Genomic DNA, 26,304 nt, shown 5'->3' on the forward strand with positions numbered 1-26,304 from the left:
TCAGCAGTCTTTATGGGGCTCCATCGGAATCAATCACAATACATTTTGCAAGGAATGTTAAGCCTGTTTCTTCGTCGCTGCTGTTGCAAAGAAACAGGCTTAACATATCATAAACGAGTTACTTATCTATCCACTCGAACCTGATAAAACCTGCAAAAGTGTCAGAAGACAGGCAATCGATTAAAGTGCTTAGAGGTGAACGGGACCTGGCATAAAGCTCTGTGCAAAACATGTGATATTCTTAATACTACCGAGGGAACCTCAACAAGAGCTTACCCACTAGTCCTCTCTATTTATACTGGAAGTTAATATACAGATTTTAGTTAGACAGCCTACTTCTCATGGTGCAGTGACGGAAACGGATTCATTAGTAGAGCTGGGCTTGTCCATACATCACCTATACAATCCATAGCAGGTTTTATATGACCCCCAGCCCTACAGATAAGGGGTGTATCAGCCACTTTGTCTTCATACAAATAGGCAAATACTCCCAAAAAATTAAAATAGGGAGTAAAAATACTCCCAACAAAAAAACAGGAAAAAGACACGTAGAACATTGTCCCACTGCTTTCACCCACACAGCTCCATGAATATGTTTGGGCCAGCAGTGCACATAGAACCACATGAAGAAAGTACTATTATCACTGCCTGATTGGAAGAAGTAAACATGCATCTTTTAATGTACCTGAATAACTTGGTGCAAAGTAATAATCATTACCAACACATTTCCATTTTCCAGTTCAAACATATTTTTACCCCATACTCCAATTTGGACTTACATTTTTAGTCGCTAAAAAAACATTTTACTCCAAACTTTACAAAATCGGTTGTAAAATACCCCACCTTCAAATCTTATCTCGAGCAATGCACACGCCCTGTGAAAGTGCATGTGGCAAACTTAGCTGTGAAACATTTGAATAGAGAACAGCTGCCTATTTATTTTTTCATTCTGAAAATCCAACTAGATTTTAGTATGCAATGGGTGGACTAGGAGGCCACCCTCATTAACTACTGGTGAATTGGTGGTTCATCAGTCATGTCAGGCGATGGACAGATCATGTGGATATCAGGGATACGGACACAGACTGTTATGGATATTCAAGACACATGCACGTGTATATAGTTATTTTTTCAATGAACTAATTTATAGTCCATTTTAACGTTATGTACTTAATCACAGCAAATGCCATCCTGCATCAAGCACACAAATATGTAGTTCAATTAGGCGCGAGACCAGGAGCACTTGCATGTACGTCTCTTTACTATAATTATAGGCTCAAACTGCTGTGACTCCGCCCTGTCAATTGACATGCTCTTCGACGGAAAACATAAGCACTGACATCGACATGGGACAGGGAAGAGGGATTGCACAGGCATAGAAACAGGACTTTGCATCTTCCCCCCACATACGGTAATACTTGGTTCCCTTGCTCCATCTGCTCGATCCATCTCACAGGCTTTCAAATGATTCTCATTGATGGACTTCGAACCACTGTTGCTAGACCGCCTTCATCACAGCAACTGTCATCAGAGTCTATGTCACCATCCATGTGTCTCGGGAGGATAGCTCAGGGGCAGCATGCTCGCCTTGGAAGCAAGACGAATCGGAGCTATAACGGGTTCATTCCCTGGGACCGCGCTTAGAAACCTCTGGGTATTAAGCACGTTATAAATAACCTATCATATTATATCATGTAATCAGAACCAGAGTCTTGCCAGGTTATATCGTCATCTGATTCTGCAGCGACATAAGCGTCAGTTGTATGTTTTTTAAAGAAGGAAGAGCTTCTGGTGATGCAGCGATCGGGGCCCTCAGCTGACACCATGGATCCTTTGATGGCGGTCACGGATAGTGACTTGGGGTCAAAAGCAGATACTTTCTTCTGCCCTTGTGGTTGTCGCACTAGTACCACATCCCCTACTTGTAAGTCAGACTCTTTGGCTCTCCTCTTCTTGTCTGCATATTCCTTCATTTTCGCCTTGCTTGCTGCATCCTTTGCACATGCTCTTGAGTCTGAGCTGGGTCGAATCAACAACTGTGGTCTAGTTTTTATCACCCGGCCAAACATTCATTCTGAAGGGCAGACTCCCATTGAACTGTGCAGAGCATTTCCGATAGTCTTGTAGCAGTGTGCAAATGGGCTGCATAATTGATCCTCATGTAAAGGAACACACTTGAAGTGTGTGCTTCAGATTGGCCATAAAACACTCAACAGTGCCATTTGCTTGTGACCACACCGGGGTAACCTTCCGGTGTTGAAAACCTAGATATTCCGCAAACATTGCAAACTCATGTCCACTGAAGGGTGGGCCATTGTTCGACTTTACTGTTGTTGTGATGCCATAGTCCAAAAATATTTTGTCAAGTGCCGGGATAATAGCACGTGCTGTTGTTGAGTGAACCATATGTATTTCTGGAAATCAAGGTATTTCATCCATGACTACCATAACATGTTCTCCATTCGTGAGCAGTCCAAACATGTCGACTGCCACTTCATCCCACACTTTCGGCGGCATAGGCATCATTTTCAGGGGTTCGAGAAATGTACGTGGAGCTGTGGCCTTGAAAATAGCACAGGTTTCAAGGGTCTTCTGCATCTTCCTGTCCATTTGTGGGAACTATACCTTTGTGCGAAGTTATCGTTTGGTAGAAACAATCCCCTGGTGTTCTATGAGCCAGTATGCAGTAATTTTATTGAATACAAAACAACTAATGACAAAATAACGAATGAAAAAACAACTAATATCAAAATAACTAATTCTGAAAACAACTAAAAATGAGGTTGTGAGAGGGAATAGTGGTTTTGGGGTGGGGGAAAGTATTATTAAAAAAGGGGGGATAACAACAAAGAAAAATAAATGTATTATTTTGGAATTAGGTGTTTTTCTATTCGTTATTTTTTCAGCCAGACTGATCACTCAACAGATGGGGGACAATTCTGTTCTCCTTGAGTAGGAGTCATTGAGGAGTGACTGAGAGCACATCCTCAGCTTCTGCTCTTCTTCTGACAGGCAGTCGTCTCTTTGGCATGCTCAAGGCCATCTTCCTGATGTTAACTTGTGCTTAACTCGCATCAGCGCCCGATATTGATGCATTTCTTTTATGATTTCAGGTGCAGTCAAACATTTTGGGGGCGCATTGTCTACAATATAGTTGATATATTGATTGCCTTGGTCGACTGTGTTTCCTCTTTCACAGGCAACGGATATCTAGATAGGAAATCTGCTGGGTTGTTGTCTTTTCCATGCCGGTGTATAATGTGGAATGAGTATTCCTGCAGTCGAAGCCCCCATCTTGCAATTCGTGAAGGCATCTTGACATTTGGCTTGCCATAAATGTTTGTGAGAGCCTGGTGGTCAGTGATGATGGTACATTTTGTCCCATATAGAAATAAATGATAATGTTCACAAGCCCAGAGTACTGCTAGGCTTTCCTTCTCTGGTTGAGAATAAGCACATTTGGTTGTTGATAAGCTTTGACTAGCATATGCCACAATCCTGCGGGGTGGGGAAGAGTCTGGCTTGAATTGTGCCAAGATGGCACCCAGACCTACAGGACTTGCATCCACAGTTAGTTATGTTTCTAAATCAGGAAAATATTACACTATATAGGAAGCTGATGCTATGCATGAATTTATTTCCTTGAATGTGTCCTCACATTCCGCTGACCACGTGAATTCTTGGCCCTTTCCAGTGAGCAACCGTAGTGGAGTACTGACTGACGCAAAGTCTTGTGTATATCTCTTGCATTAACTGGTCATGCCCAGAAATTATCGTACTGCTGATGTTGATGTAGGTGTCGGCGTGGCAACGAGCATGCCCTTTGTCCGGGCCAGGTTGCAGGCTTTCACTTGAAAATATATGACCAAACAACTTCAGTGTGGATTTGCTCAACTCACATTTGGCCGCATTTAGTGTCAGATTGGCATCGCCCAGTGCCATGCATGCTCAACGTAATGTTTTGTCATGCGCCTCCTGTGTTGCCCCAAATATTAAGATGTGGTCACTGTAGTTGAGACATTGTGGTATGTGTCGAATTACCTGATGAATTTAATTTTGAAATGTTTCAGCGGCCAATGAGACTCCAAAGCTAAGTCTTTTATATTGGAATAATCCCAGATGTGTTGTGAAAGTAGTAATATAGCGAGATTCAGGGTGTAATTCCAATTGGTGATACCTTTTGTTTAGATCTATTTTGGAGAACACTTTTGAACCATGTAGAAGATGCATCATATCCGTCATTCTTGGGGACAAGTGTCTCTCTCTTTCAATAACCAAATTAGGTGCTCTCATGTCCACGCAAATCCGGAATTCATCCTCATTTTCTTTTTTGGTTACAGGGACAATGGGGGCGACCCATGGAGTGGGTCCTACAGCTTGTTCAATAATGTCTTGATTTATCAATGCCTGGATTTCATCTTCGACTTGTTTCTGAATATTTAGGGGAATTCCCTTATAGTGCTGTGCCACCCACTTGACTTCAGGATTGATGTGCAACTTGATCTGCTACCCTTTTAGTTTTCCTAATCCTGTGAATAATGACGGAAACATCTTGACCACAATGTCTTTGGGATCTGTGATGTAGGCTGTCATTATTTGATACATTATGTCGACCAGCCCCATTTGAATTGATGACTTGAAGCTGAGGATGCTGCCTCCTGGGACTTCTCATTTTACGACATATATGACCAATTTTGCATCCTTGTCTTTGTATGCACACGTGGCTTTGAACATGCCTTTGTACTCCAGTGGCTTGTCAGACCCATAAGGATATATCTCTATGTCAGCTGGCTGCAGTGCTCTGTTATGTTTTAGCCCTTCATACGTGTCCACATTTACCACGTTCTCTGTGGCTCCGGTGTCGATCAGAAACTCTTGTACATTACCATTTACTTGGAGTATATTCCACTGCTGTCTTGTTCCCGATGGCGTGTACATAATCCCGTTTGCGATCACCACTTGATGAGGCGTCGGGGTTGTCTTGATATCGGGGAGAGGCTGCTTCATATCTTGGTTTTGGACATGCGATCTGTGATATTGCTCTTTCCTTTCAGCTCGTCTTCTGATTTGTCGTGTCTTTGTGATGAGTTTTCCCTTCTGGCAGTTGGAGACCTCCATTTTCTGGATGTAGGTCCAGCAGCTGGCATCTTGTGACTTCTGCTTTCTGACGATTGCTGGTGATATTTGATGTTTTTGCACCCAGACTGGAAATTATTTTCACCTCCACAGCCATCACACGAGTGCCCAATCGCCGGACAGGGCCTGACATGAGGAAAATTGTATTTGCAGTGGTAGCATTTATGTTGTTCTCTGTTGGTTGGCTTCTCTGACAATCTCATTTAGTACACAGGCGCTACAGGTGCTGAATGCGAGATTTTTATGTAGCCTAAGTCTGCATAAAGAGTGCCATGTCGGCTCTTGTGTGCATCAGTATTTCTTCCACAGACTGGGTCTTTTGCAGCAGTCTTTTCCGAAACTCAACTGACTCACACCCAGAAATTACCTGTGATTTTAGTGCTTTCCCCGTAGACTAATGATCAAAGTCACAATATTTGACTCTTTTGAATAATCTCATGACAAATGTGTCCAGTGTCTCACCTTTTTCCTCAGTGTAGGTGTGAAAGATATGTCTCCCGTAATCTACATCTTTTAGTGGGGCAAAATAGGCATTCAATGGGTCAATACTTCCTTGGAATGTGTTTTTATTCGCACTGTCAGGCATCTTAAACATGATGCCTCGTACCATGGGCTCTATGGAGTGCATTCATATTCCTCTTAGGCGTCGTTCTTCCCTGACACCAGTGGCGTCAATGTAGATATTGAGTTCATTTAGCCATATCTTCCAGCGTGGTGCCAGGCTTCTGGTATCTGATATGTGAAAGGGTGGGACGGCCTATAGTTGGAGGGACTCATGCCCTGCCTCTTCCTTCCGTGGGAGACCAGATGATGATGTGGTGGCTGTAGAAATAATGTCTCCATTCTCAGACATTATGGAGTTGCACGGTTGCCTGACCCACGTGGAATGTAGTTGCTGTATTGTGAGTCTTTATGGCCACCCACAGGTGTTTCTGTCCATACACTTGTTTGTTGACTATGGACCTCTTGTCCCAGGAAAATCCATTGGCCTGGCTTACACAGATGATCTGGGCTGTTAACCCCACAACATGTAGCACTGAAGATGCAATGTACCTTATGTACACGTTTGTAGACACGCTGGTGCAGGAGCGAGCAAAACAATGTCCTTGCGTCTTCAGCCAGATGACTGCTAAATGATGCAAGGCCTGTCTTCCCTCTCCTGGCTGCCGCTTTAACCAACATCTGCTATCGGGCCGAGCAGCGGGTCGTGCTCTGTGGTGCCTATAGGAGGCGGGATGCATTCTATTCACCCTTTCCAGCTCCCGGCGTGGAGTAAAACCGTTGGCTGGGCCTGGTGAGCCAGGGACTAAGGGATGGTGCAGCGGAGGCCTTGTGACCCACGTGGATTCGTTGCTCACTTGTCACCAAAGTTATGTACTCAATCACAGCAAATGTCATCAGGCATCAGGCACACAAAGAGATTCTTCAATAAGGTGCAAGACACAGAGCACTTGAATGTATGTCTCTTTGCTATAATTTTAGGCACAAACTGCTGTGACTCTGCCCTGTCAACTGACATCCTCTTCGGCTGCAAACCTGAGCACTGACATCAACATGGGACAGGAGAAAGGTATTGCACAGACATAGAAACAGGATTTACAGTTCCCTTATTACACGAGATGTAGATTACAGATTTATTTTCTTAACTTTAATATGAATCTTTAGGGGAAAGACCATGTCAGTTCAGTTTATTGTTTGAATAGTCCAACCCATTGACCACGTTACTGCAGCTACTGTCTTCTACGGGAAGGGAAAGATATGTTGCTAGACGGTGAACTTGGAAAGGGGCTGTTTCTGTTACTGTAAGTCCATGTAGACATAATCTCACTGCATTGTACAGTGGTCTTAGTGTTGGCTTGCACGAGGCACAAGTACAGCTACTTGTGCATTCATCATGCAGGGAAGAGCAACATAGATGCATATACAAATCTGTTGCTCGATGACAAATGCAGAAAAAGACACTTACTGTTTTTTTAAGTCGATGCAGACAGAGGCTCACTCCATTGACCAGTGGTCTCATTGTTGACTCGTACACGGCACACGTACAGCTTCATCATTCATCACACAAGGAAGAGCAACATAGACATATGTACAGTTCTGTTGCTAGATAATGAATGCACAAAGAGGCACTTACTATTACTGTAAGTCCATGCAGACAGAGGCTCACTCCACTGCCCAGTGGTCTCAGTGTTGACACGTACGCGGCACTGGTAGAGCTGCTTTGGCTGGAGGTTCTCAAGGATGGCTCTGCTTTCATTCTGGGGCACCATTACTTTTGCAGGCTCTTCACGATAGTTCACCTTCCAGTACTCCACTTCATATATGTGTGCCTCCCTGATATGCATGGGTGGGAGCCATGTCAGGTTCAGAGAAGACTGGCTTTTGGGAATCAAAACGAGGCCTTGTGGTGGAGGGGAACCTTGAAGAAAGAGCATAAAAAATGATTTTATATAACCAGTATTGTTGTGTCTGGGATTAAGTATCAAAACAGACACTTGATTTCCAGCATAACCTCACAGTATCAAATACTTTCCTTATAGCTAACCTTAACTGTTTTTTCAATTCTACTAGTAAATTAATAGACTGCATCCATTTTATATCCTTACACCTTTTGATATTTTCTGGAAAAATTTGAATAGTTCACATTTCAATCATGACTCTCTGCTCTCATCAAAGAACATCAAGTATGAGGTTCCAAGTGAAAAGCTTGCCGCCAAAAAGGCTGCTTTCACAAACAATTGCAGCAAAAAGGCAATGGTGTGCCCCCCCTCAATCCATGTAATTGATGCGGGGACGACCCTGCAACCCCCGGGCCAATTATACCATTAAAGGTATAATGGAGACACTTTTCCCAAGTCACACCACAGCCTTTTTGATGTGATTGTTGGTGAAAACAGCCTTTTTGGTGCAAACTTTTCACTGGAAGCCAAGTATGAATAGTACCAATTGAAAATACCGCCCAGTGTAAACCATCCAACATTTTCATTTTAGAATGCATTTTAAAAATACATTTCAATTTAATTCACTACTTAAACATTTTACAATTTGCCCACTAGAGGGCAGTAGCTGCTGATCTAGACGTCCCAACAGAGGAATTGAACTTTACAACACCTACATGATTCCAGAACAAGATTACTTTTAGCTGTTAGTTTTAGATATGTGCTCCTGAAACATTACTGAAAGCTACTGATCCAGAACAGAGACCACACATTTAGCCTTAAGTGTCAATAAACTTGAAAAAACATCAGTGGCATGTGCCATATCAAAACAGAAATGTTTAGAACATTTTGGGATACCCTATCGTAGTGGAGAGCCAGGATAACAATGAATAATTTTAAGGCAACAATTGCTCTTAACTCTATTAACGAACAATAGAGAGAGAGAGTGTGTGAGAGAAAGAGAAAGATAGAGAGAGAGGTGGGGAGACCACATTCAGCTCTGCCAGCATCTCTTGTTGATTGCTTAGATAGAGTATTAAGAAAGAACACTTTTCTGGTTTAGGGGAGAATTTACTTTACAAACAAAAGGAACAGCGATGGGGGAAGCATTTGATCCAAGTCTGGCTAATGCGTACATGGCAGATTTTGAGGATGCCTTTATATATGATGTCAATAAACCTTTTTTTCAAAAGATAAAAATAGAGAAGAGATATATTGACAACATCCTTACGATATGGCAAGGATGTGATGTTTCCTTTAAACAGTGGAATGAATGGCTTAATACAAGGAATTTAAACCTCAAATTTATTATTTCTGAAAGCAAACATGCTTTTGTTTTTCTAGATATCCACAACAAAGTAGAAAATGAAAAGCTTTACATTATGTTATATAAGAAACAGACTGATAGGTATAGTTTCCTCCAATTTCAAAGCCAACATCAAGGGCATTCCTGGAAAGATTAATGAAATGGGGGTACCCGAAAAAATGTAATAAGAGAGCTATGATGAGGGCATGGTATAGGGATAGAGACAAACTTCTTCACCAAATATGCAGAGAGAAAATAAACAAGACATATAAATATATCTAACAACATTTAATAAACATAGCTTCAAGATTAAATTGAAGATTCTACAGAATTGACATTGTTAGAACATTTCAGATGCTTCATTCAAAAACCTTAGTCAGTGCTGCTAGGAAAACACCTCTTGTCTCCCTTAATGCTATGTGGGGACTACCTAAAATAAAAGGCCACTTGCCATGTGGAGTCTGTACAGCATGTACATTTAGAAAATAGTATGTACTTCTTTATTCATGGCAGGTTCAAATATGAATTGATATGGTTTTTAAATTGTAAAACAACAACTAGCTCCTGGAATGAAGTGCCCATGTGAGAAAATATATATCCGAAAAATAGTAGATCAATGAATATAAGGATCTTAGAGAGCTCAGATTAAAACATTAAATGAAAAACAGTGAACACACAAATGACAGCCTATTACTTTGGTCAGGATCATAATGAAGATGATCTAGAATGGTAGATATTAGAAGTATAAAAATGAAACATGATCAAGGGAATATGGAAGCTTAACTGAATAAAAATGTTGGATTCTGAGACCTAAAATCCATTTAACAGAACTTAACGAGATATTATAATGACCATTATTATCATATTAATAAACTGATAATGACCATTTAAGCCCATATAATGGCTAATCCATTGGCCGTAGTGAAATGTAAGCTTCAAGTTGCAAATGTATACTTTGAGGATAAATATCTGAAAATAATATGGAATAATTTGTTCCAAAGTTAAGTGTTGCACGGTTGGAAATGTTTGGCGGATATCTAATTATTATTACATGATAAACTTCAAATAGATGAAGTGGTAGAATTATCACACCATATAGGGAATATCAGTTGTAAATTGATAGGCATAATCTAAAAAAAGAAGTTTGCACTAATAACAAGAACATTAATATATGAGGAAAATAATAACAAAAAGAAATGGTGATCATTATGCAAATTTCACACTGTACCAGGAGGACACAACCCACTGGGATTTAGCAAAAGTTTGCGGCCTGATGAAGTATTGCGAATGGAAGGAATATTCACACAATGCAACCCTGCACCCTATCAAAAAATTGATCCTCACTCCATAATGAATGTATAGGGTTAAACAAGCGGATGCATCACAGAGAGAAACTAATAAAGAAATAATTGACTGAATTCACAGTCTACCTGTGTAAAAGTGGCAAGCCCAAAGAGGTTTATTTTGCACAACACCAAACACCCTGACAAAGACGCGGGAGGGATGAACTAGTGAACACGACTATATCAGTGCCGGCAGATGTAACGGCAGCAACTTAGTGCATCCACTCCCCAAGCGATGAAACACGTGTCGGTGTCGATTGGTTTACTATTGGACTTATTGGTATATACTGGTGCAAAATTGATCTTATTGATGTATATTGGTGTACAATTGACCATGTTGATTTTAACTAACTGAACTAGCGTCTGTAGGCATGCAATTTGGCCACTTAGTAATTACCAAATGTATTATACCTGTGTTCAATGTCAATCTATTTATTTATTTATTTATTTATTTATTTATTTAGTGTACTATGGCTCAAAAATAAGCCTTTACACAATACAATACATAAACATCAATGCATAGTCATCAATTCATTCAATGTAAAGCAGCAACACATAATGACAATTTGTGTGAATTCAAAATACAGTGCCAAATATCATCCAAATCCACAATCAATTCGTAATGAATATGCTTTGAAAAAAGCTCATATCTTAATGGTGCTAGAGGAATACACTCAATCACTAAGTGTTTTGGACTTTCAATACATCATTTTCAATGTCTACAAAGTCTTTCAGAGCTGGGTAACCCAAACTTTGCCCCAACAACTTCTTTAGTTAAAACCAGATTAAATCAGACTATTAAAAAGTCAGCTCTAAAAAGATGAGAAGAATGGTTAAAAAGGGGGCATGGCCAACAGGCATGCAGCAAGGCTAGCTTTCTCGTGAGCTCCCATATGATCCTTATAATGATAGCCATAATACTGCTTGAATTGCCTTAAAATTGCAGAAAAGCAGAGGTAAACTCAGCTAGAGTTGAACCGTGATGGCGTTGTCACGGGTAGACGCCTACTAACAGTGCAAGGTGGCCTGGAGGAGCTGAGGACGTGGGTGCCAAGATGGAGGCTACTAGCCCTGGGTGAGCTGCGTGGGGCCTGGTGGGGCTGTCAGCACCGACAGAGCGTTGCTGACACGGAACGCGGGCTGGGACGCCCATCTGCGGGGAGACCCAGACTGGAGTGGCGAGGCCTGCTGAGCCGGCAACTCCAATGGAAACAAAGTGCAGGGGGACTCCAGGGGGTGGCGCAGGCAAAGGGCACCGCGTAGAGCAAAGTCCCGCGCCAGGGATGGTATATGCGTGGATGATGGATCGCAGAACCCTTGAGAGGGACAGAGTGGGGGAACATCGGAGGACCTGCTCTATTGTGATGGCAGAGGAAACATCCTAACTGCGGGGGGGGGGGGGACTTCACTGTGGAACTGCAGAGGGGCTGAGACGCCTGGTGGAGATCCGGGTCTACCCGCAAGCAAAATAGATTACTTGGCTGGGCGGATCTGGTCCACGTGATGCCTTGAATGGGATGAGTGGCTAGCTTAGGGACACTGGAGATTCCTGATCCTGAGAATCGCTTCTGCAGCTGCATCGGGGTGGATGTTTCTGCAGGATATTGTCATATTCTATACCTGAAGTGGGCGTGAGGGGAGACCTGGAAAACCCTGGTGCAGGAGATCTATGCAGGCCGGAACAGTACTGGTATGCGTGCAGAGACATAGGGGGCTTGCCCTGCACTCTGGAGAGCCCGGAGCCCACCATCTGAACACCTGGGTTGGGAAAGCCTATCTGGAGGAGCGGTGCACCACCTAGATTGGTGAGCCTTGCTGGTTTACTCACCCTTGAAGATAGTGTTGTTTGTGTCCTCAGCAATAGTGGGTGATTGAAGAGGGACTTTGTTGGGGGTCTAGATGGCTGCCCAATCCACCACCTAGTTCAAAGGAGTGCACTAGATGAATTGCTACTTTGGTGCAGTCCTGTACTGTTTTGAAGACACTCGCTTGTGGCTAGGGAGGGGAACTGTGCCCCTGGATCAGGTCGGTGACAGCAACTGCCTACTGGCGGTTCTTGCCTTGCACCCCAGATTGCGGCCTGGGGAGGGCTGCTGCTGAGACGGTTCCATGTAATAATGTCGCCACAAAAATATCGCCATGCAAAAATATCGCCGAAAAATAGTCGTTTTTTGTGGTGACATTATTGCATGGAACATGCGGGGGACACCCCCGCAACCCCCACATTTTTTTGTTTTTTTTTTATAATTTTTTTTTTGCCCCTGTCGCCATATATATGGTCACCCAAATAATATAGCCACAACATTTTCCCGGCGATATTATTTACGGCGACCATATGTGTGGCGATATTAATACCTGATACCTGCTGAGACATATTGGCAGACCAGTTGTCGGCAAATAGTGTCAACCTTGCACACATAAATGCCAGACAGACACTGTTGCAGCAAGGCTAACCAAACAAACGTGGAGGCCTTCATCAAGAGTGATGGCGTGGGCGCGGTTTGACCACCTGAGGCTGCTGGAAGTGATGTTGCCTCCTATCAGTCAGACCTACGGGGGAAGAACCACATCCTTGCAGCCATAGCATCACTCAAGACATGCCTGGAACAAAAAGTAGATATGGTAATTGTGGATGTTGGTTTGCTGAGGCAAGACATGCAGTCTCTGTAGGATCGGATAGCGACCGTGGAAACGCAGGTGTGTGTAAACATGACCAACGTAGCTGTCACCCAGCTGCAGTTATAATATAATTATTATAATTATCATTATTCTTTTATAACGCACTTAATACTAACACATGGTTTCTAAGCACGGGATCATGATTTGAACCTGTGTTGCGCTGTGTTGTCTTGCTTCCAAGACAAATGCATTGCCCTTAAGCTATCCTTCCTCGCTGAGCTGGTTGCAAAAGTGTGCATTTTGGAGCACTGAGTTGAGGATTCAGAAGGGAGGACCAGGAGGAACAATATGAGGATCCTGGGGCTGCCTGAAGGTGAAGAAGGAAGTGATCTGACCACTTATGTTGAGAATCTATTCCTGCGGGAAGTTGGTCCACCAATGTTAAGCCAGGGCTTCACAGTGGAGAGGACACACAGAGTGCTGGCCAGAGCCCCTCCAACGCCCTTGATAGCAAAAATTATGAACTACAAAGATAGCGATGGGATCTTAGCCTTTTCCACGGATGGGGATGTATTGTACGTGTGACAGGAAAGCTTGCCATCTATTCTGACTACACGATGCTGGTGCAGAAGTGGAGCGCTATGTTCGGATCCACGAGGGAACGACTGCGCAGGGCAAACATAAGAAAGTCTAACACTTGAAGATGGCAAGACGGCAGAATCTTTCTTGCAAGCACGGGCGGCTGCCTGCGCTGGCTGCTGGGACACCACTATGGACAACACGTTTCTGATGCCGGTTTTATGGCATCACGCTGCTGTGTGCTCCCCTGGGGGGGTTAGGCGGGAGTGGGAAAGGCATTGGGGCCCGAGTGCGAGTTACGATACAGGCCTGTTGGTTTGTTGTTTGGGAGAAAGTGTGGGGGGGGAATTATCCAATGCTGTCCTGTTTTCACCACCTTTTTGAGGGTGGGATTGTTCTGGTTGTTTGGGTGTTTGGAAGTTGTTTGGATGGCATGGTGAGACATAACACACAGTTGAATTACTGTTTAGCAGGCATTGTTTTCTTAATTGGAGGAATGAGGGGCGTATTGGCACTGAAGAGGCAGACCGGGGCAGTTGAGACTTGTTTCATGGGTTGTAAAGGTTGCTGGGGCTGTTGCACCTGGGGCAAGGGAAGGTCAATGGGAATTAATGAGACCTGGTGTAGAGTAGGAAGATGGCTGGCGATCTGAAAATTGTCACATGGACCGTCAGGGGCCTCAATAGTTTTGCTAAGAGGCTTTGGGTACGCAAGTACTTGAAGATAATCAGAGTACATATAGCATTATTGTTGCAGGAAACACACCTAACTGCAGATCAGCAAAGTGTGATTGGCAGGCAATGGGGGCTGGGAAGCTGTATGGCTCCCCCTTCTCGACTCGCACAAGAGGAGTACTGACATTGGTTGCTCCATTGGCCCCTTTTTAGCTGCAGGAGTTCAAACGCAACGATGAGGTCAGGATGGTGTTGATACAAGGGTTCTTTGAAAACAGGGAGGTTTGTATCATCAATACCTATGCCACCAACAGTGATGCCACAGCGTTTTAAAATTCCCTCTACTCTAGAGTTGCACCATTTAGGGGTTGCATGTGTATATGGGGGTGGGGGACTCTGGTTGCATGCTCAATCCTCTGATGGACATGTCTGATGACAAATACCAGAAACCCTTCTCTCCGGCAAGAACCCTAAGCACTCGGCTGCGGACCCTTGGATTAGTGGACATCTGGGGGAATTACCATGGGGATGCGAGAAGTTACTTGCACTATGCAGCACCGTCTGGGGTTCATACTTGTATATATTACATTTTCACTGGGCAGGATACCGTGCGAGAGTTTGGGGTAGTTGAGTACAAGGCCAGGGTTCTCTCTGATCATGCTCGATTGATTGTCACCTGGCAGGGGTCCTCGTCCAGGCCACCAATCCCAACCTGGTGTTGCAGAGCTGAAGCTCTACAGGATGGTGTCGTTAGAGACTAACTTGACAACAGAATAGAGGAATATTTTGAAACCAACACTGTTAGTGTCACAGAGATCAGCATTTTGTGGGATGCTTTTAAAACAGTGTTGAGGGGAGCAGCTATTGGTAAAATGGGCAGGCTTAGGAGGAAGATGTTGGAGGCCCTCACATGCACAGAGGCAGAAATCGAACTGGTGGAAAGAGATTGGGAGGGGACGGGTGAGACTGAGGGGCACTTACTAGCTTTGTGGCAAAAGTGCATCAAGGAATGGGAGCGCCTTGGCAAATTTGATTATGCTAACTATACCCAGAAGGCACATGCAGAGGTTGCTGGCATGGCTGTGCCGCAAAGAGGAACAAAGAGAAATTATTTATGCTATATGTAATGGGGACGGTGATGCTGTGAAAACCCAAAGCAAGATAAATTAAGTGTTTTTGAAATACTATGAGACCCTGTACTCTGCAGGACCAGAAGGAAATGAGGAGGAGGGATCGGGGAGGCTCTGAATATGATAGGGTTGCCTAAGTTACATGAGACAGGGGTGAGCATGTTGAACGCTCCGCTCACGGTAGATGAGATTGTGTCGATTATATGGTCCCTGCCGACAAGTAAGACTCCCAGACCAGATGGTCTTCCGGGGGAATTTTACAAGACATATGCGGCGGGGCTTGAGCCAAGGCTCCTTGAAATGTATGAGGAAGCATGGGAGACAGGCTGACTTCCTCAAGAGTTTGAGGGAGTCCGTGATTGTGCCAGTAATTAAACCAAGCCCTCTTTGGATTGCGGTTCCTATAGGCCTCTCTCTATGATCATTCAGGATTATAAAACCTTACTGCCCTATTAGCAAATAATGGGGGTGATCGGTGTGTAAAACCAGCTATTATATGAAGAGGCCTGGTATGTTATCATTAGAAATTCATTGCTCATTTAGGGATTCATTCATCCATCATTCATTCTGAGTAGTGACATTAGGTATTCCACTATCCATATTATGTAGCCATTTGGTTTGCTAGAGCATGAGGCCTGTGGCTCCTAAGCCATTCTGAAGAGACACACAGAGCAGCTCCACTTGGGCCTGTGAAGAATGTTTTGAGTTACACTGTGAAAGATTGGAATGTGTAAACCGTTTCTTGGCAGACAGAGATAAGACAGTGACTCTTGCACGAGTAGAGAAGAAGAAGGGCATGGCTTTATCAAGCTCTGGGTTGCTTGCTCGATACAGAAAGGTGGGGGCTATGCAGGGAGCGAGGAGCTTTGCACAGAGACATGCACGGATAGAGGGATTTCAGTGAATGGAGTGAATAGAGAGAAATGGGAGGATGGTATGGTTTCGTAACACAGATAGCATGTACAGATATGATGTATAATGTCACAATGACAGAACGCACTGGAATAGAACAGAACAAGACATGCGTAGACAGACTTTCAGGCGCTTGGCTAGAGAAATGCAGGTTTGACAGAAACTAGTGAATGCTTAATGTAACCATGGAGAAAGAGTGACGTGAATTGACACTATAACTGGGAGCCTGAAATGAGTGGGAGTAGTGTGTATGCTGGAGTATGAGAGAGAGAGACATTTGGGAAGCCATTGAGGGAGACATTTGGTGTGGCATTGATGGAGGCATTGGCGAGGCATTTTGGCATGCAGCCTTGGCAGACCAGCTTGGGAGAGATCGATGAGCTTTGCAGAGGCTTGACGGAGGCAGTTCGAGTGAGCAGATCTGGCAAAGGGAGCTCGAGAGGAGAGAGAGGGGCTCAAATCGTGCTGGGAGAAGACCTGTCTGGCTGAAATGGGATGACACATTCGGGGAGGCAGTGAGGCTACCTGGGAAGATTGTCCACAAATACAGGGGAGTAAAGGCCTGTTGAGTGGGAAGCTGTGTTGTTGAGATTTGCACACACTAGAGATGGGTTGTTGACAAATTGGTAGAAGGGGAGATAGGCACACACATAGAGAGTGTGATGTGTGGTGTGGATTGGAGAGGAATACTGAATGCTGACGTGTGCAAATTGTTATTAGGTTGCATTTGTTGTTATTAGGCTGCATTAGCATTATAGATCCAGCTAATTAGATTGCTTGCATTAGAAGCCTGTAAGGCTTACATTCATTGTAGTTTACACCCAAGCAAAATGGGTGCAAAAGTATGTTTCGCTAGAAGTGCGATTCATGCCTTGCTATGTATGAATAAATGTAAGCCATTGTTATAATTGAGACTGACTTGTGTGTTTTCATTTGTGTCCATTGTTATCTTATTTCTCGTGTCATTTCTTAGTGTGAGGTTTGGTTTGTCATGCATGTTGTATCTTGTGTCTATTCTTAGCATAGAGGGTATGTTTGTGTGTCCATAGCATAGCAATTTGGCAGTAACACAGTGCACAATCACCCTGAGATATATTAGCAGGGGGTGTCAGAGGTGGCACATCCCCCCTGAGGTAGTTTTAGAAACGAACAGATGGTCGCCCATGTGGGGCTAGGCCAAAGGTAGATTTGTTTTCCGTTTCACAGGTGCATTGATACATACTGATCAGACGGGGTATGTACCGAATAGGAGCACTGCATGGAACCTGCGACGGCTTCATCATGTGATGGATGGTGGCAAGCGTCTTAGGATGGACTGCGCAGTGGCTTTCCTATATGCGATTACAGCATTTTGATTCTGTTAGATGGGATTAGCTGCATGAGACTTTGCTGCAATTCAAACTAGGGACCGGGTCCAGCAGGTGGGTGTAGCTGCGCTATACGCAACCCCAGACTAGAGTACGGACAGGGAGGCATATATCTGGAACGTGGGAGCTGCACAAGGGCTCTAAACAATGCTGCCTGTTTTCTCGAATGCTATTTATTTTGGCTCTGGAGCCGCTTGCTGTGTTCCTGAGGAAAGATTACGTGGATGTCGTGATAACGGTAGAAGGGCTAGGCACCTGGTCTCAATGTATGCAGACATTATGCTTCTTTATGTACATTCGCCGGCTGAGAATTTACCACACATTTTGTATGTAATAGATCGGTTTGGGGAGCTCTCTGGTGTCCATATAAGCTGTGAAAAATCCTGTTACTGTCCATTACCGGACCTTGTCGGCTTGAGTCAAGACCAATTGCCTGCTTTGAGGCTGAAGGGGCATATAGAGACTTCCTAGTATCTGGGAGTTGATGTCATGCATGACATGGCAGCTTCCCACAAGCAGAACGGGAAAGGGTCTTGGATGATGTCCTCTGCTCACTGTCATTCTGGCAGCGACTGCCTCTGTCAATGATGGGCAGAGCTGCCCTGCTCAAGATGGTGCTGCTTCCCCACTACTTGTTATATCACTTCATTAACATTCCCTAACTCATTCCCAAGCGGTTCTTCGTCGAATTGGATTCGGCGGTGAGGACATTTATGTGAGGGCGAGGCAGGTGCAGGATTGCGATTGGCACCCTGCAGAGGGATTTCAGTGGGGGTGGAATACGGCTGCCTCACTTTTAGCTTACCTAGCTGGCCAGTTACAGTTTGTGATGAGCTGGCTAGCGGACAAAGTTACACTTGATTGAATGCTTCTGCAGCTGTCGGATGTGCAGTATTTTTTGAGGGAGGTACTATGGGTTACTGACACTGGAGTATCGGTCAAGCCCTGGCTCTTGCAGTTGGGTAGGACATTGTGGCATAGGACATGGAAGTCGATGGGCACTGGGGACCTATACTCCCTGAACATCCAACTGGTGGCGCTCTCTGCAAAAGGGCAGGACACCACTTCACAGATTAGGAGGCACTGGGAGATTTGTGGGTAAGTCACATTGGGAGATTTACAGGCAGATGAGAAATTGATGGATTTCAAAAAACTGAGGAGAACCGCCAGCATACTGTGAGAAACCAGAAGGTGTCTCACCCACTAGTCCTCGAGAATCTGTCATCCAGGTGGCCAGGATACAGCCATCGCTTTTGGATCCAGTTCCTGGGGGTGGACCAGTGCGGGAGGATCACCTGGGTGACGGGTCTTCGGGGAGTGGGAGTGGGACACCTGATGGTGAGACGCTGTATGCCTCTCCTTGCAACACCTTTAACCCCATCCTACCTAGTAGGATATATGGAAACTCTACACCCCTCTGGTCAGGCAAGGTCAGGCAATTAGTGGTAACCATTCACACCTACTTCCATTAAACTTCCCCACATGGATAAAAGGCGGAGCATGAGAGCACACACTGAGCGAGGCAAAGCACACAAAGGAACAGCAGTTTTGAAATGGCAGCTGAATGAGGGACGAAAGATGACAAACCAAGAAGGGTGCACGAGGAGGGAGATAACCTTCAGCTTTCCGGTGGAAAGATGTTCCTTTCTAGACACCTTTGGATTTCAGCGAATAAGGCCAAGGAACCACACACAAGAATCCTGTATTGTAGGTTGGAGATATCTTGGGCCCTCCTGTATGCTTATTGAGTCAGAGAGACGCATCAGCCGCTGTGGTGCCATCTTTGGCTCCAAGATCAAAGAAAGATGAACACAGCCGGCGAGTTAGGGAAACCGATGCAAGACCGGTCTGTGTTGAAGTCAAGGTTGTCAGCGCCAAAATTGTATACAAAGAGCAAGCATAAATATTGCTGAACGTGTGTGATGAAAGACGCGAGGACAGCCTAACGGCTGATGGATGTTTGAACTGTAGCAAAGAAGATACAATATTTGTGACAGAGTGGTCCGGCACCGCAACTGTGCTCAATCGAAGGTCTCTGTAAGGGGTTCAGCAAAGAAGTGGCAGAAACTAAAGTAAAAGATAAAGAATAAGAATTGGTGTGAATCAAAGTGGTTCTGCGATGGTTTAAGCAAAAGCCATCGCACAATCGAAAGTCTTTGGTTTTTGATAGAAAGGGGTCTGAGCCCGAATGAGGGGGATCCGTGGTCCGAGCCCAAAAGTGGGAGATCAATCGTGAACATTGTGCTAAAGGGATCTGTGCCCAAATGAGTGGGATCCGTGGTCCGAGCCTGAAAGAGGGAGACCAATTGCAAACCTGGGAATGTGAATATCTTGATAAGAAAGGAAATTTGGTGTTTGTTACGTCAGGCCCTCTTCAATAAGAGACTGGGGGTCATTACAAGGTTGCCGGCCGTGAAACAACAGTGCCGGTAAGCTTGCGGTACCATTCATTTCCGGACCAGCAAACCACGAGTGCTGTGAGCGGGTGCCTTTCCGCCCGCCAGGTCTGACCTGCTGAGCGGAAAGGCAACCTGTTGCAAACCTTCACGGATGCACCAGCACCATTCATGGATGGTGCCGGTGCATCCGTCCTCCCCATTCCTATTGAGTTCAAAGGGACTCAAATGGGAATGAGGAGTAATATGTTCCAATGCCCGGCAATGGGCAACTACCAGGACCGCTGGGGGCGTAATGCTCTGGTAAGTCCACATTGCCTGCTGCCGGCAAAAAAATGATTCCGGCGCAGCCGTGCCATTTTTACCAGCACGACTACCGCCAGACTCATAATGAGACCCACTGTCATTGGGAAAGAGACTTTGGCAGAAGGCACTGATCCCTATGCTTTGAACTGTTTCCTGGTGGCAAAGAAACCAGACTGTGTGTGAAGCTCAAACGTGCCGCCTTGTCCCATGCTGAAAACGTGGGGAAGGGAAGCCAACTGCTCAACTATCCTGACATATCATTTCTTGAGCACTTTTCTTTTGCCTACATTGTTGTCCTAGACATTTTGTATTTAGAAGTAAGGATTGGCAATAGGTTTATTAGTATAGGCCCTTTTATTTTGACAGAGACTCCACTAGGACTGCGTTATTATTATTTGATGGTTGTAGCTTGCTCCCATCCTTAGATTAAGGATTAGCGAGGCATTCAACCAACCCATTGAAGTTCAATAAACACCCTTGAACTGTTTGTGTCTGTCTTCACTGTTTGCACGCCTTCCTTACAATAAACGGGGGGCAATTCCTCAAGTATTAGAGTCTGGTGAGGAATATTGGAGCCAGATGACTTGATTTCTCGAGTGGTATAAAGGGGGATCAGGTGCTGGAGACTCTTTATGATGTGGCAGAGGTTGGACATGCGGTTTCCAGGCTGTATTAATTGCTTTTGAAAACATATAATGCGCCGGCCCTCAGGGTGCGCGTGAAGTGGGAGGAGGATATTGGTAGATCATTCACAGATGCAGAATGGGCACAAGCACTGGTATACACCAAAAAGGTGTCAAGAAATTCTAGATTTAAGCTCATTCAGTTGTATGTTGTACATAGGGCTTATTTGGCCCCTCATAGGATTTCAAGGTTCGAGGTTGCAGGAGTTATGAATTGTCCTAGATGTACGCATGAGGTAGCTGACTTTTTCCATAGGTTCTGGTCATGCCCGGTTATTGGAAGATTTTGTCAGGAGTTGATGGACCGAGTTCCTAGGGGGGGAATATTGATGCAGGCCTGCTCTGCAGAGGCCTGTTTGTTGGGTCTGTATCTTAAGGGTGGGAAACAGGTGAGACATCTCACTCGCATGAAAGATCAAATTTGCATATTGGCCAAGGGGAGAATCGCTATGGCCTGGAGGTCATCTGAGGACCCAGGATTGAAGCCTGGTGGGTGGATCTAGAGATATGGGGCCTGGCTGAATCGGCTGTCTAGTGGACTGAGTGAGGGATGTGTGGATATAGCTGCTTGGGACGCATTGGTGCAGGCGATGTTCCGCCCTTCTGATGTATATCCCCCGTAGGCTCATGGCTGGCAGCAGGTACATTGGCTGGAACCTTAATTGAACGCCGACACAATGTGGGGTGGTGTATGGGAAGAGGGAGATTTGCTCGGAACAGAGGGGCTGGAGTGCCACGCCCTGAAGAATGGCCAATGAACAAGTGATGCACTCCCCGCAGCTGGAGAGGTAGTCACATCGACCCCTGATATCGCAGACTGTCAGAATTTTTGAATCACGCTGGTGACCGGGACCTCGCAGATGGCTTAGAAGTGGCCGGAGATGGTGGATATGCCAAGGACCCTGACGGGAGGGTGTGGGGGGACATGAGGGGGCTGCAGGCACCTTCAGTTGGAGGTATGCTGGTTTTGTGAGTGGGCTGGGTTATTGCTTATTAGGACACACTCTGCTTGGTCGGCGTGGATCTGTGTTTGTCTACTAAAATACCAATAAAGTATGTTAAAAATAAAATTAAAAGTATGTTAAAAAATATACGCAGGTAACATGTTAAAACCTCTAATATCAAAAGTAAAATGATTCGATACTCGATAACCCAGCACATTTCAAATGATTTTCCTACCAATCTAAATCAAACAATTTGTGTTTTACCTTGCAGGATGTAAGAGTTAGATCCTCATTCAATACCCCCGGTTTAGTTAATACCTCTTTGCAGTCCGCAACGCATTTCAACCGAAACATACACTTGCTTATCTCTACCTCAGAATGTATTTCATAAAGCACTGAGATGTTTTTGAAAACAGATGCATTTTTTGCCAGCTCATTCAGGCGCCAAGGGAAATCAAACCAAGTTCATGATTTATAACACAAATCGGCACACCCTGTGTAAAAATGCAAGGTATTTCCCCAAATGGCCACCTCTATTTTGTCCCACTCCAAATCTGACTCAACAGATTGGGGACTGTAAAAAATTCTTGGAATAATGTTTTGAAGATAAAAAAGAAGCAAAGTCCTCATTGAGAATTTTCAAAATTTCCTATCTAGAAATTGCATTTGGGCGGCAGCAATTTTTGCCTAATCTATGCAACATGGATGCCCATAATGTCGGGTCCAATTTAAATGCCCAAAACAATAGCCTATCATGGCCAGGAGTTCCAGAGGGTTTACTTCTGAGGATCATATAATAAATGTCCGACACATCTAAATTTAGGTGCCAATCAATGTCCATCGTCTAATTTGAATCTATCTTATCTGTGTCTTTGTACTGAAACAATAATGTAATTAATTAATTGATTAAACTACTGAAGTATACATTGATTCTTGGGAAAACCTATGCCCATAAATCAGATCAAACACATTAATGTTACTAGTAAGGAACATTCAATATTAGGACAAATGGTTCACCCCTCTTCTTTTTATTTTGACCACTACCCAAATGACACATAACGTAACAATATGGAACAATTTTGTCCTACTTAGGTTTGAAATTGGTAATAACATCTAATTGGTATTAGTATAAATAGATGATAAACCAGAAGATCACACTATACAGTGAATGTTTACAACATATTGGTAAAAATACCATTTGGAAAATAAGTAATGTATTGCTTACAAATATAGGAAAATACATGTATAATCCGTTGGGATATGACGTCCTGACGCAATGCACTGTGCACCTGTTTATACTGTTTCTAAATAGCACCTGCACATGCTTTTGCCAAAACCTGTGCGTGGGGAACACAAATTAAAGGTTTTTTCGGTAGTACGTTTATTGACCATTCATTGAAAATAGGTCCAAGTAATTGTAAACAATTTAAGGAAAGAAAACCACATCTTTTAACAAAAGTGGGTTTATGGTATTTTTCCGCCACATCAATAATGAAAGCTAGTTGGAGATTATAACACTGTGGGAGAGATGGAAATTGCAAGAAAATGCTCTGATTCTTTTTAACTATCCCAGGTATGCTTGGTGTAAGATTCTTTAAAGTATATACAGTTAGGAGCTAAATAAGAATTACATGCATAAAAATAGCTCTTTAATTTATTTAAGTATACCAATTGAAAACATGCCCGATTGAGGTCCACAATAGGAGAAAAAATGTGTACAGTTCAATCAAACTTTTCACATATACAAAAATGCATTATGTAATTATAACATATATACATACGATACATTAAAATTCTTAATTAACAAAATTCTATTTCAATTGTGTATTCACTCTACTCCAAGAATTATAAAGTGCAATGTGTAATGCTTTGTTAGCAGTGTTTAAGCAGTATAACCACAACGTTTCACTCTTAATATTGTCATAATCACATACAAATTTGCCAAGCATGTTCATATAAATTGGCCCGTTTGCGTGACATTCAGTTAGACCGTCCTTTGCCGTTTCTTGTATGTGTTTGTTCTGCACTGGCATTCCATGTTCAGGCCCAATACCTGCCAGTACAGGCAGCTTATTTATTCTTAGTAACAGCAAGAACATTTTCAATTCAGGTGAACTGCACAGTCTTAGGTAGCCCTGAGGGGTCCGGTAAGCGTGGGATAACTTTTGGATCTCCTATAGTTTGTTAGTTTTTCTAGGTGGTTGTAATTAGACAACCAGTCCCACTTTTCCAATATGTTGACAATCAATTTCTGTAAAAAGTAATAGTCTTTTCCTCAACCCATTCGAGCATTCCAGTGATTGTATTCGCCACATTTGTAAAATGATCAAGTTCGTCGGTATGATGGTATTCGCCCAACAATTTTAGTAATGGACATGCTGCCAAAGTGTTAGATTTTATATGTAGTAGGCATCTTCTTTTGATCGCCTGTGCAGGCAAAGAGATTAGTCCCAGCTCTAGCATTAACAATTCAATTTGCAGGCTCGGACCAAGCCTGAGTATTGCTCTCCAGAATTTTCCTTCTAGTACTTTCAGCCAGGACAGGTCACAAATGTATAGCGCATCCAGGCTGTACAGCATTGTGGCACAAAAACACTGTTTATACAGCAGGAGGATCCCTTGATAACTAAAGCCAGAGCTCTATCCTGCAATCTTTGAGATCATGGCAGTTAATACTACAGCGTTCCTTCTATTATCCTGAATGAGTTCAGCGTAGTCTCCATTGGTAGGTAGAGTAATGCCCAGGTATTTTAACTATATACCTGTGCTATCAGCTGTTCTCTAATTGCCATCTTTGGCACTCTTTTTTCCATATGTGCCAAATGCAGAATTTTAGTTTTTTCATGATTTATGCATAGAGCATTAGCCTCTGCATAGTTATGCAACTCCAGCAATGATTTCTTGATACCTATATAGGTATACGTACATACTATCAAGTCATCAGCATAGAGAATACACTTTACCTTGGTATTTGTATATTTCAGTTGGACAGTTGTTCAATTTTGACAGTTCCTGGGGCAAGTCTGCAAGGTAGATATTGAACAGCAGGGCGCCAATAGACAGCCCTGTCTCACCCCCTTAAATCTTTATACTAGCATAGTTAGTCCTAAGACATCTGTTATCTGTTATAACTTATTTTTATTTTTATTTTTTTATCAACTTTATTTAAACAATTTCAAATAAAATACATCATTCCAAAACAACATATATGGAAATAGTAAAACTGCAAGTGAAACAGAATAACAATAAATAATTCGATAAAAATAGAACAGAATCAATAAGCAAAATTATCTAAAAATTCCCACCAATGATACAGAGTGAAAAATAAGAGAAAAAGTAAAAAACAACTACCACACAAAACAAGACAAACACAAAAAAATAACTCAACAAATTAACCACCCTAAAGTTGATTATAAGACCAACCAGAGTCTGTTAGCACTCATTTCAAGCGTAAAGCTCATTAAAAGCATTCCAATGCTCCTGATAAAAATCTTCTCTATTTAAAGCATAATATTTAATCTTTTCAAACCTTGAGAGCATCTGCACCTGCAATAACCATTCATCAATACATGACATTACCGTCGGTTTCCAGAGATGCAAAATTTGCTCTGTCGCCACCAGAAACACCTTAGTAACCCAACACAGAGTCGCATAACTCAAATGACGCGTGGCAATTGGTGATTTCAAAAGTACTGATAACGGTGTCCTAGGAAAAGATATGTTCCAAACCAAATCAACTCTATCTAATACATCCCTCCAAAAATCCTTAACCTTTAAACAATCCCATAACATGTGCAGCATAGTACCTTCATCTTTAGAACAACTCCAGCATTTATTATCTTCTCTTAGACCAAATCTATGCATTCTAACTGGAGTCCAAAAAAAGGCGTCCCAGAATCCTCTGCTGAATAAACCGCAGATTCAGATCAATCTTATCCTAACAGGAACTTTCCATAGACCTTCCCAATCCTTCATAGAAATGTCCCCACCCAATTCATCACACCACGCAAGACGTAAAGCATTCCATGAAGATCTGAACTTTTCCTCTTCCAGGAACAATTTCAAATAACTAGACACTTCACGAGGAGCAACTACAATAAAACTACACCTACCCGGTCTTTGTAACCAAGGTCCATCAAGCCTTAATAATCTCTCAGAAATCAAATCCTTCAACAAGTTATATCTCCTCAGTTCCCTATTATGCAGTGCAAACTTGCAACACAAAACTCAAAACATGTAGATCTTGTCATAAAAAGTAGTATATATAGGAAGTAATTCACTCATGTGTTGGATACATTTAGATCTCATGTTAAAGGTAATTCAAAATACATGCATGATTTTTTAATTCATTGTTGGAAATTAATTAGGATCTATGAGGGTATGAATGGGATACAAATGGTGAGCTATATGAATGTATGGGATGATTCTTTTTTCTTCTTTGTACATGTTTTCTTGATTGTGATAGATCCGT

At 43.3% G+C, this 26,304-nt stretch overlaps 1 protein-coding gene across 1 annotated transcript in view; it reads right to left on the bottom strand.

Annotated features, from left to right (window-relative positions):
* TEK (TEK receptor tyrosine kinase) overlaps positions 1–26,304 on the bottom strand; it is a 682,216-nt gene that overhangs the window by 238,371 nt on the left and 417,541 nt on the right. Inside the window, exon 12 of the mRNA XM_069630921.1 lies at positions 7,271–7,555. Coding sequence (XP_069487022.1) covers positions 7,271–7,555 — 285 coding nt within the window. The remainder of the gene's footprint in view (positions 1–7,270; positions 7,556–26,304) is intronic.

This window comes from Ambystoma mexicanum, chromosome 6q (assembly GCF_040938575.1).
Source record: "Ambystoma mexicanum isolate Mex_15411 chromosome 6q, UKY_AmexF1_1, whole genome shotgun sequence".
Taxonomy (NCBI): Eukaryota; Metazoa; Chordata; class Amphibia; order Caudata; family Ambystomatidae; genus Ambystoma; species Ambystoma mexicanum.